We start from the raw sequence: 12719 nt of genomic DNA on the forward strand, positions 1-12719 counted from the left end.
TCCTCAATAGCTTCCCGCATTCCACTGATAACCTCAATTCCCACACCAACCCCTTCTACCCCCGGAAACCCCACGAGTCACTCCACATTCTACTGCCCACCTTCTTGATGAGGTTGATGCAGGCCTACAATGGAGCCCATCTTTCCTCAATAACTTCCTGTGTTCCACTAATAACGTCTGTTCTCATATCGGGCCCCATCCACCCCCGGACACCACACGAGTCGCTCAATGGTCCCCATTGCCCACCTTCTCGATAAGGTCGATGCATTTCTGTAATGCAGCCCATAATTCCTCAATAGCTTCCCGCGTTCCACTGATAACCTCGATTCCCATCTCAGCCCCTTCCATCCCCTCACAGCCCATGAGTCGCTCAACAGTCCCCACTGCCCACCTTCTCGATGAGGTTGATGCAGGTCTATAATGGAGCCCATCATTCCTCAATAACTTCCTGTGTTCCACTGATAACCTCTGTTCTCATATCGGCCCCATCCACGCCCGGACACCACATGAGTCGCTCAATGGTCCCCACTGCCCACCTTCTCGATAAGGTCGATGCAGGTCTGCAATGGAGCCCATAATTCCTCAATAGCTTCCTGTGTTCCACTGATAACCTCGTTTCCCATCTCAGCCCCTTGAATCCCCTCACAGCCCATGAGTCGCTCAACGGTCCCCTATGCCCACCTTCTCAATGAGGTCGATGCAGGCCTGCAGGTCCATGCCAAAGTCGATGAACTCCCACTCAATGCCTTCCTTCTTGTACTCCTCCTGCTCCAGCACGAACATGTGATGGTTGAAGAACTGCTGCAGCTTCTCGTTGGTGAAGTTAATGCAGAGCTGCTCAAAGCTGTTGAACTGTTTAGGGGCAAAAAAGAAGTGATCAGACACAGAGTGGTGGACACGTGCCAATGTGCGGTCCATCTGGAAACTGGTGATGACTTCCACATAGCGGCCCCAACCCGGAAGACACAAACAGTGCTCGTACATCACTTCCTACATTTCCTAGTTGGTGCTCTTACACCAAAATCTACAGCTCCCAAACAAAGCTTACAAACATCCCTAAGGTTCCCCCATAGCCACTGATTCCACAACCACTTCCAACAGCTCTCTCCAACAGCTCCTTCACAGCCAGTGCTCTATAACAACTCCTTACAGCTCTTTCACAGCCAGTGCTCTGTAACCACTGCCTACAGCTCCCGCACAGCCAGTGATTCTCTATCAAATCCTTACAGCTCCCTTACAATGATTCTACAATCGCTGTCTACACTTCATACAGCACAAGCAATCACTACAGCTAATGTACAGGCAGTGCTGCTATAACCACTCCCTACTGCTTTCTCAGAGCAGATGTCTCCACAAATACCCCTACAACTAAATCACATACAGCAATTCTACAACTATGCACTACACTCCCTGCAGCATAAGCGGTGCCTCCATCTCCCTCACAGACAATGAATGCTCCTCCACCCTTGCTCCTGCCGGGATTTCTGCTGGGCTCTCTTTTGTAGGACACCAGCCTCTGCGCTGCTCAGCCAGACTCCAAAAAGGCACTTGAGACGTCACTGAACAATGGCAATGTCGACTTGTTGTTTAAACATATGTCTTTCCCTCTATGCGGTCTGGGCTCATAAACTCTATGAAAGTGTAACTCAACAGTAGTTGGAATTCCCGCCCCCTGCATCCTGCAGCTTTGCATGGATCCCCCTGGACACTGCATGCCGTTTCTCAAATAGTAAAATGCAGACCTGCACAACTGTCCTAGTTGGTGAGTGGATGTGTGTTGACCAACCTCTGTGGTTTTGACTGTTCGCTGAAGGGAAGGCCTGGTCAGCCTCCTGGTATCTTCCATGGTTTCTGTGATCAGAGCTGCAGATGAAGCGTGAACTGTGCGCACAAACTGTTGATTGCTGCCAATAACCCCTGTGTCACCTCCTTCTCTATTCCCTAGGTTGGTGTTGTCCAACATTGGCCCACGAGGGTTGACAGCTTGACGGATTTTCAGTAATGCCTTAAGCTAGAAAATGATTTACCCTTTTTTGCATATTGAATGGATCTCTTGTAAATTGCTTGAAAATATAGCAAGGCCTCGGCTGCCGTTGAACAACGATGGTACGTGCGCTCTAGAGAGCCTTTCTGCTGGATTGTGGTATGACTTCGCCACCTGTGGTCAGGTGATTCCTTTTCCGGATAATTTTTGTCCTCCTGTACTCTTTGTTGCCAGAGCCTTGATCTCTAATTCCTGTAAGAGCCAAGGTGGCACCCTTGGCTATGAGTGGAAGAGAGGAGGAAGCCACTACAGTCTCACCCAAACCTCTGCATCGACTGGTTAATCCAGCCAGACCTGGATCGGCCGGATTCGGTTCCCATCAGCTCCCTCTACGTACCCCATCAAACTAATTGGTAGGCCCTTGTAGGTGACTGCCTTTATGAAAGGTAGAGTGGCTTGTAATATGTATACCCTCTGGCGTAATTGCTTTATTTTACCATCTATGCTCATCGACACCCTACACTCTCCCTGGAGCCCTTGATAAGTTGCCTTTGCATTAAGCTGGAAACCTTGTATTGGTGGGGACAGCTCAGTGGCTCTTCTGCCAGAGGCGCTTGTCTACGGCACGTTGGTCACAGACTGAGCTTGTGATGAGGACATGCTTACATCAAAGATCTCAAAGCCGGCGATGTCCAGGACACCAATGAAGTACTGCCGGGGCTGCTTGGTCTCCAGCGTGGCATTGATGCGCACCACCATCCACAGGAACATCTTCTCGTACACGGACTTGGCCAGGGCACCGGTGGAGTAACAGACCTGGAAGACACAGACATTTTGTGAAAGCGCGGACACTGGGGTGCTGTCACTGTGCTAATGTGGACGACAGTGCACAGCATCTGGGAAAAGGCAAACGCTGGCTGTGGTTGTGCACTGCACACGTGGCGACATCCAAGGCTCACCTGCTGGACATTCTGCCCCTTGGTCACGTACTCGTTGCCAACCTTCACCCGGGGGTGGCACAGGCCCTTCAGCAGGTCAGCTGAGTTCAGGCCCATCAGATAGGCGGACTTGTCTGCCTCTGCGACATGAGGAAGGAATGAAATGTTACCGCAAGCCTTAACTGTGCAACACACCAAGCAACACACGCAGCATTCTCAAGGCCCTCTCATCATGTCACATAGTATCAAACACGGTGCAATCATTGCCATTTACAGTGTATCTATGCCACATACAAGGGAAGCTATGTAACGGTATACGCTAGGACACACAGTGATATATTCACTGCACAGGTGGCGCCATATCCCAGTATACACACATCCGCGCAGTTGTACTGATTATCACTCAGTATGTATCAGCACATTGAGGGAGGACGCCTATCACTCTGTCTGTCTATTACTCAGCATAAAATGTTACCACTTAAATTGTGTATACATTCCCCATCCCTATTAAACATAGTCTGAAAGCTAGCAAAGGGCATGTTAATTATCAGTCATACGATATGTAGAGTTAAAGATGGGTAACCAGTTTTGTTATCAGCTGGTGGGGTGCCATAGCAAGGAGTTATGACTTTCAGAAACGGAAATAAACGATAGACGCTCTCTATGAGAGCCATACATAACAAATGTATATAACATTATGTAATTCCCCCCTCCCCGCCGCTCACATCGATGGTGGTCGTTGACCCGATGTAGCGGGAGTTGATACATTTACGCTGTTACCGGGCTTGTGTGTTTGTGGCCACCAGCCCTGTAACTGGCGGTTTGCTGCTATTGACATTCGCTTTTTCAGAAACCCCAGAGTGCAATGCAACAGAGCCGCGTGCCCTGCGCTGCTGCCCATCCTTTGACGGGCCCTCGGTTCACCCACAGTCCTTGCTGGGCCCAGTGACCTGTAGACCACTGGAAGGGAAGGCCGATGGCCCAGGGCTACAGCCCTGCCAGACTGGGCCAGTGAGTGCAAGGCCTTGTCAGTTACCACCCCAGCGGGCTGCCTCTAGAATTCAGGGGCCTTATTTATGAAGGCCTTGCGCCGCCGGTGCGTCACTTTTTCCCATTTTAAAAAAGGGCGCACCGGCGGCGCAAACCTTCATAAATCTGCCCCCAGATGTCTTCCCTACTCCCTCCCCCCCCATCCCCCTCCCCTCCACAAACACACACACAAGGCCGAGCAAGCGGCACTCACCAACTCTACCTCTGTTTGATTCTCGCCCCATCTCCCCGACTCCGCAGGTACACATGCATTAGGACTCGGAAAAGAAGCGGCCAGGCTTGGCCGTCCCTGCAGGAGTCCCAGCAGAGGTCTGGGAACACCCCCACATCGGACAGGGGACAGCCAGTCCCCCGATCACAGATGAGAGAGCGCAAACTGACCTAAATGTATGAGTGCATCACACTTACCTGTAGTAAGCACAAATCATGAGGAGAAATGCCATGAGTGCTAGTAGTATCTGCAATTATATTCTGAATGTATAGCTAATGTAGAGATTTAAGTAGAAGTGGAACTAATACAGAAATGTGTGACACTATATGATTTTATTAGATGTGATTATTCCTGAATCCATGTCGTGTAGCTGTTAAAATGTAAGATGGCATGTGGTTAAACGCAGAATGTGGTAGGCCTCAGGGCCAGAGCTAGAAGGGAAGGGGAAGGTGTTTCTTTTCACGACATAGATTGAAATAATGTTTTGGCCATTGCATTAATGGGCCATGATTTATAGATGTGTTTACTGAATAATAGAATAAGAGTATTAACATGCTTTAATTAATGAAGAAGTTGAATGCTATAATCATTATGAGAAATGTTGTAGGCCTGAAATGTTTTAACATTGATTTACACGTACATGTCTGGGCCGAGAAATGTTGCGAACCTTTTTGGAAGTCTATGAGAGTTGGGTTCTTGGCTGCAGATGTCTGTCTGCAAGAGAAAGGGAGGATCCGATTATAAATAATATGAATAGAGGTCTGTTCAGTAGACGGCCCAGACATGGAGGAGGGTTCCGGAATGTTTTAAGGGGTATCAGCGGGCCGGAGAAGAGTCTGAGAAGCAAGGTCAACTCCAACGTATGAGGCCCAATACAAAGCAGCATGGAAAAAGCCAGAAGCTACACCACGTGAGGGGCGTCTCATGAGGGGCGTCTCAAATGTTGTTGACTGTTTTGTATTAGGGACAGCACCCCTGGGTGGAGTTAGAGCAGATGCCTGAGGACCCTTTAGAGAGCGGATGGGTAGGCAGAGAGGGGTCATGACTGGAGAACTATAGGTTTTCACCAAGAGACTAAGAGTGAGTGACTTCCCTTGGGGGTCATTCACTGCTGACACTTTTGTTAGGTTGAGACTTGGTTAAGTAGGGATACCATCTAGAGCAGGGTAGGGACAGCCTAACCTGTGTGTTTTCCTCCAACTTAAATGAAGGAGAGATCTCAATATGCGTCAATGCTGATAGCTTTATTATTCTTAGAACTTGTGCTGGTAATTTCCGTTGCTCGTCTGAGGGCTTTCAGAGAGCACATGTATGTAGTTGGACCTGTGTATCTCGTGAATCTCATTCTGAGATGCCTGTATTTGCAGCTTATCCTAACCTTACAATAAACTTTTGAAAGCTAGAAGTTGTTTGTGATCTTTTGGAGCGGGGTCCTTTATTGGGTGAACTAACTTGGTAAAAGAGGCACTTTCTTCCTTCAATGACAGGCAACAAAGGTTCAGTCGACCAGATCGGGGTTTAGATCAATAGTGATAAGGTATCGATCAAAATCTCGCCCTTCCTGTTGGTAGCAGAGGATGGTTGCCTTCTTGAGGACGGTGACCTAGGCCAGGTTAGCTTACCCCAAGGCCCCTAGAGATCGATGATCGGAAGAACCGCCCGCCGAAGAACATCCGGATGACGTGAGACAGAAAAAGCAGCAGTTCGGTCGAGAGTGAGTATAAAGGGTCATGCGTGTTAGATTGCGGTGTTTTTGTATTGTATCTATGTTGTAATGTCTGGCGGAGTTGAATGTCTGTAGAGTGACTGTGGAACAGGTTGTGAGCGCGCGCAACCGGTGGAAATCTTAAGTTCAAGGAGAGCTTAAGTGGTTCGGGTGTATCGGACACCCAGAGTAATTGTCAAATAGTGTGAAGGGGGTCATGAGGTACCATTGATCACCCGAAAGACCGAGATAGGGGGAACGTAAGAGTGAGTGCGTGAGTAACGGACGCTGGTCGGAGGTTACTGTGTGTGTAAGCAACCTATCAGAGAGACGATAGACATTTCGTCAGTTGTGTTGACAATTACATATAGACTGTGGACGTACAGTCGAGGGAAGTGACCGCTTGGTCGGAAGTAGTCATTTTTCGGTGTATGAATGGGACGCATGCATGACCGGGAGACGAGTTGAGAAAGGAGGGGTGCTGCTGCGAAGCGGAGGAAAGTGACGTCAGGAAGTGTCGCGCAGTGATTGGCTGACCGGAGAAAGACCGCGTTGTGATAGGCCAGCTAGCAAAGACGTCAGAAAGTGGCGAGCTGGGATTGGCCGACCGGAGAAAGACCGCGCTGCGATAGGCCAAGTTAGCAAAGCCGCGATAGGATTGGTGGATTGTCATCAGGAAGTAAACAGAGTAGCGAGGCTGGATATTGTGCGTATAATTATGAAGTGTTTTAAATGGCTGAGAGCGGCGTTTAAAAAAGAGAAGCGGAGATCGGATGAAGGGGAAGAAGCCCCGCCGGAGGGTACGCCGGCTCGTTACATGGCAGTGAATGTTGGGCTGCATACGATCCTTTGGATATCAGAGTGGAGTAAGATCACGGAAGGAAATGAGGAACTGACGTTCCCGAAGTACGGGACGTTCAGATTAGAGGTGTTACATCGATTAAAATCAGTCATGACCTCAATGAGACCCTTGCCTAGACCGACCCAGTTTGAAGCCCTTGATGCATGGATTAGGGCAGCGCATGAAAAAAATATGAACAGACGACAAGAAAGGGTGAAACGATCGGTAAGGGCAGTGCAGGATGCCAGGTGGGATGCGGATGCTAAAAGATGGAGAGTGCATAACATGGAAGTAAATAAACTGTACCCAGTGTTAGAGGTGCCCGGAAATAAAAGCCCCCTAGAAGAAGATGATGAGAGCGAAACAGAGGACAGCCTGATAAACAGATTATTGACAGACAGGCCACCCCCGTATAATAGAGCAGGGGGAGAGGTCGAGCATAGTGAAAGAGAAAAGGGGGGCAATGCAGGAGAGCATGGACCGCTTCCCAGTTCAGAGTGGGATCCTGAGGCAAAGAAAGAGCTGTCCCAGCCTAGTCAGGTGCAACAGGTAGTCGGGAGGTTTGTGGTACAAAGAGCGCCGGAAACGGAGTGCGCCACATCCTACGGATTACCAGCTGCACTACAGGTACCTGTTACCATAGGTCCTATAGTATCGATATATGACCCAGAGAGAGCAAGAGGGGAAGAACGGGTACGGAAGGACGGAGAAAGAGCAGAGACGGCAAGGAGGAACGATACGATCAATTCCCCAAGTCAGATGCCGATACCCAGAGAGTGGAGCACCCCGATGCACACAGCAGGGGATCCAGGAGGGGATCCTGGGGGCCCTAGATGGCCAGTGGATCTGAGGGGATCTGGACGAAAATCCTTTCAAGAGCTAAATGAGTACATGAAGAAGTGGGATGAGGCAGTGGAGGCTCACAAGAGCATCATAGCTGCAGAAGCTGAAAGGGAAAGTCAGGACAGCAGAGCTCGGACTCACTGCGGGGCTGGGGAGAGCAGCCCGGAGTGGGACTGGAGAGAGAGAGATAGTAGGGGAGTCACCCATTGGGCCCGGAGTGGAGATAGAACGGACCTGGAAAACGGGGGCCCCGGGAGTGGAGGGGTGGCGCGCCCAATACTCAGTGAAGGGGAGAGGAGAACGCAAGAGTACAGAAACAGCTTTAAGTGTACCCACTGTGTGCCCGGCACCAGAGAGCTGAATGGGAGTTGTGAGAGGTCGCACCATAGTCCCTGTGATGACGGACACGAGCGCAGCCCAGGGAATATGGGGAACCAGGAAGGATCGTATCGGATACTGAGCGATACTAGGCAAAGGGAGAGTAGCGACCAGAGGGAAAATAACAGAGAGGCGTACGGTGAAAGGAGAGAAGCAGGAGAGAGTGGGGGTAACAGGCCCGTGTTCCATCACCTTCCAAGATCGGATGGCCGAGCATGGGACCTGGAGAGATGGGAGCAAGGGAGAGCACTCATTAACTCTCCCGAGCCCAAACGTAGAGCTCGGAGTTGGGATGGTAGGGAGACCAGTGAGCCCCCTTCGAAAGACATATTGCGAGCTGAGATAAAAGCTAAGAGAGTCGATGTCGCCAGCTTAAGGTCAGACCTGGATGACATGATAGATGGTACCCTGCCTTTAGAAAGAATGGAAATGTATGAGCAGGATGAAATACTGTATATGGCAAAGGACATCACTCGAAAAGCGAGAGCAATCCATGAGAAGTTAGTCGAACTAGCAGGCAAATATATGGTGGACCTGTCAAGAACCAAAGCATTACAGGGTAACCACAGGCTACATTATACAGATCGAGACCTAGATGAGAGGAGAACGATTGGGCTGAAAACGCACATAAGGGAACTGATCACGGGAATAAGGACATGGAGGGCACTAGATAAGTGGGAAGAGAGGTGGTCCAAGAAAGGGACCGTCAGGAGAAGCACGCTTGGTACGACACCAGGAAGGCTGCAGGGAATAGAAGCATACCCTTTGCGTGAAGTCGCAAATGGGAATTATGTGCATGTCCCTTGGAGTAGGGGAGATTTAGCTGCTTTTACCACCTCCTTCCCCAAATTGCGGGAAAGCCCAGTGGAGTGGTACAAGCAAGTTGAGAGATTTGTAAAAATCTCAAAGGTCCTATGGATAGATCTGAACACGCTGTTTGACATTGTAGTACCAGGAGATCTGTGGACAGCATGCAAGGTTAGCGCTGAGTGGCCCACAACGGAGCCGGAGAGAGATGCTAAGACTAATGGGCCGTCCGAGATTGTGATGGCAAAATTCGAGAGAGTGATGACTTGGCTGAAAGAGAAAGTGCCAATGCAAGACATAGATTGGGTCAAAATAGACCGAACCAGACAGGAACCCAAAGAGACAGTCCACGAATATTATGAGAGATTGCTGAAGGCGTTTAAACAGTATAGCGGCTTGGATGTAATGGATCCAAAAGACATAGGGCAATTTGTGTCCAAGTTCGTCCTGGGACTGAGACCGGATATTAGTTTAATGATTCAGCAACACTTGATTTGTTGGCAGAATAGACCCCTAGACGAAATACTGAGATATGCCAGGTACTGCTGTGATGAGATAGACTCCAAGGCTAAGAAACTAAAAGAAAAATTGATGGTGGTACAGATGCAGGCAGCAGGGAAGGGGGGACAGCAGCAACAGCAGCAAGGAACAGGTACAGGAGGAAAGAAGCAGTACAGTCAGAACAAGGGCAATGAGGAGAGTTCCACCTTTAGACCCAGAATAGACATAGCTGCCTTGAAGAAAACGACTAGGTGCCACCAGTGTAACGAGGTGGGGCATTGGAAACGCGAGTGTCCCTACAATGTAGAGATAGGAGAACAAGAGGAAGAGGAGGAAGAGGTCCAGAGAGCGCCTACGAGAGGGGTGACGCCATACCAGGGAAAGGTGCTAAAAGGGGGGGGGGCTCCTCCCCGAGCCCAGTTCCCGCAACCTCCCCGAGTAGGGACTATGGGTAAGACCTATAGACAGATGCCCCTGTTTGTAGAAGGAGAAGAGTGCTATTATGTGGACCCATTAACCGGACAGAGAGTGGAAAGAGAAGACTGCACCCTCGGGGCAGCCTTGGAGGTGGACCAGAGGGGACCCTATGTCGAAGCAGAAGTAGCAGGGTGCCCCACGACATTTCTGGTGGACACAGGAGCCACTAGATCCACGATCAGATCAGCTGCAGTTCCAGACCTGCCCATGTCTGGAGAGACCATACAAGTGGTGGGGGTCGCAAACAGGAGAATAACCAGCCAATTGACAGAACCGGTACAGGTGAAAATAGGGAAGTACAGCGATGAGCACCAGTTTGTGGTTTGCGATTCAAGTCCTGTGTGTCTGCTAGGCAGAGACCTGTTGTGTAAATTGAATTGTACAATATACTGTACACCTCAGGGAGTGGAGGTATTGACCAATGATGATGACGCAGACTTCAAAGTTGCAAACTCAAGAATATGCGTGGAGCTGTACCCTACTTTGACAGTAGATGAGCTCCCCTGGGACTTGAGAGAGACAGTGGCACCAGAAGTATGGGACTTCACTGGGGAAGAGATTGGATTGGTCAAAGGGGTGGACCCAGTGAAAATTGTAGTGAAACCGCATGCTGAGTTCCCAAGAACACCCCAATATAAATTGACTCCAGAAACGATTGCAGGCATAAAACCCGTGATCGAGTCCATGATTAAACAGGGAATACTGAAAGAAATCGTGGGTAGTCCATGCAACTCCCCGATTATGGGTCTGCAGAAACCAAATGGGAAATTCCGGATAGTACAGGACCTTCGAAAGATTAATAACATAGTCGTTTCGTGTTGTCCAGTGGTACCGAATCCATCAGTGATACTGTTTCAGATTCCATTCCAAGCTGAGTGGTTCACTGTGATTGATCTTTGTCAGGCTTTCTTTTCGATCCCTTTGGACGAAGAAAGCCATTTTCTTTTCGCATTTAAGCTGGAAGGTCGCGTCCTAACATGGTGTCGTATTCCTCAGGGGTATACAGAGAGCCCATCGATCTTTAACCAGCTTTTGAAGAAAAATCTTGAAAGTCTAGTGCTGCCCCAGAAGTCAGTTCTGGTCCAGTACATAGACGACCTCCTCGTGGCGTCAGAAACAGAAGAAGCTTGCAGGGAGGACTCCATTGCTTTGTTAAATCACCTAGCTGCCAATGGGCACAAGGTGTCCCCGGGAAAGTTGCAGTACTGCCTGACAGAAGTGCAGTACTTGGGACACAGAATAGAGAAAGGCAAACGAAAGGTGTCACCAGACAGGATAGAGGCGATCATGAAAATGAATGCGCCTAAGACACAGAGAGAGGTCAGGATGTTCCTAGGGATGGTGGGTTATTGCCGACAGTGGATCGCGAACTTTTCACTGAAAGCAAAGCCCTTGCAAAAACTGACGCATAAGGAGGTGAGCGATCCGGTACCATGGGACAAAGACTGTTTGATGGCATTCCTACAGCTGCGAGAGGACCTGTGTCGTGCTCCGGCATTGGGAATGCCTGATTACAATAAACCATTTTTGCTTTACTGTTGTGAGAGAGAAGGTTGCGCGTTGTCTGTGTTAGTCCAAATCCATGGGAATGCCCGTAGACCAGTTGCTTATTTCTCGGCTACTTTAGACCCAGTAGCCGCAGCGTTGCCCGGATGTCTCAAATCCGTTGCTGCAACGGGTGTCAGCATTGAGAGATGTGAAAATATCGTCATGGGGCACCCGTTAGAGGTGTGCGTGCCCCATTCTGTTGAACTGTTGATGACCAGGACCAAAACACAGCATCTGACCAACAGCAGGCTCACGCGCTATGAGCAAGTTATTCTTGCTGCAGAGAATGTGACCCTCAGGAGATGCTCTGTTTTGAACCCTGCCACATTGATGCCACTCCCAAATGATATCGAGGATGATGATGAATGTACAGACCATGACTGCCTCGATGTGACTGAACTATGCACCAAACCCAGACCCGACATCGTAGATGAGCCACTGACCGACCCAGATGAAATTTTCTTTGTCGATGGCTCATGTGTAAGAGACGAAGTTGGGCAGTTGAGAGCAGCTTACGCTGTTTGTACAATTACTGGAGTTGTAGAAGCTGGGTGCCTGGAAGGAGTACACTCCGCTCAGGTAGCCGAGATTATTGCCTTGACACGTGCTTGCTTGGCAAGCAATCAAATTCGAGTCACCATATACACCGACAGCCAATATGGTTATGGGGTGGTTCATGATTACGGGCAGTTATGGTCTCAAAGAGGGTTCATGACCTCTTCAGGCTCTCCCATTCGCAATGGAGAGTTTGTGCGCCTGTTGTTAGAGGCGTTGCAATGTCCAGCAGGTATCGCAGTTGTAAAGTGCACCGCACATACCAGAAATGAGGACTTCGTCTCGAAAGGCAATAGATATGCCGACGAAGTCGCGCGGTATTGCGCAGAACAAGGGTACTCTTTCACAGAGGTGGAAGTGGGTGGAATAAATGTAAGGACTGAATTAGCCATGATATTGGAAACTGTTGATACTTGGGACGAACTGGCAAACATGCAAGAAAATGCTCCTGATTTTGAAAAAGAAACATGGGAAAAGGCAGGATGTGTAGTGGGTGAGTCCCATTTTTGGGTCTCAGCAGACGGCAGAGCAGTGTTGCCCAATGAGATGGTGAGCCCAATGGCCAGACACATACATGGTCCCGTACACCTAGGGAGAGACGCTATGCTGAGAGTGTTTAGACAGACTTGGTACAATCCTAAGTTTAGAATAGCAGCAGAAGCAGTGTGCCAGCGTTGTGTGACCTGTCAGCAGCTGAACGTAGGGAAAAGAACACCAGTTGCACTGAGTCACATAGGAAGGTCTGGAGGTCCATTCAATCGAATGCAGATAGATTTCATTGAAATGCCGAGGTGCAACCGCCTCCGCTATGTCCTGGTAGTTGTTTGTGTATTCTCCAGATGGGTTGAGGCATACCCTACACGTAGGTGCGACACCCTCAC

General features: G+C 49.5%; 1 protein-coding gene across 2 annotated transcripts in view; it reads right to left on the minus strand.

Annotated features, from left to right (window-relative positions):
- Window positions 1–12719, minus strand: part of LOC144755727 (myosin-7) — an 82467-nt gene that overhangs the window by 32653 nt on the left and 37095 nt on the right. For both annotated transcript variants that reach the window (XM_078644918.1, XM_078644919.1), the window contains exons 13-15: window positions 2944–3062; window positions 2651–2800; window positions 682–852 (exon numbers count right to left, since the gene is read on the minus strand). In XM_078644918.1, the coding sequence (XP_078501044.1) occupies window positions 682–852; window positions 2651–2800; window positions 2944–3062 (440 nt within the window). The remainder of the gene's footprint in view (window positions 1–681; window positions 853–2650; window positions 2801–2943; window positions 3063–12719) is intronic.

Source organism: Lissotriton helveticus, chromosome 5_1 (assembly GCF_964261635.1).
Source record: "Lissotriton helveticus chromosome 5_1, aLisHel1.1, whole genome shotgun sequence".
NCBI classification, from domain to species: domain Eukaryota; kingdom Metazoa; phylum Chordata; class Amphibia; order Caudata; family Salamandridae; genus Lissotriton; species Lissotriton helveticus.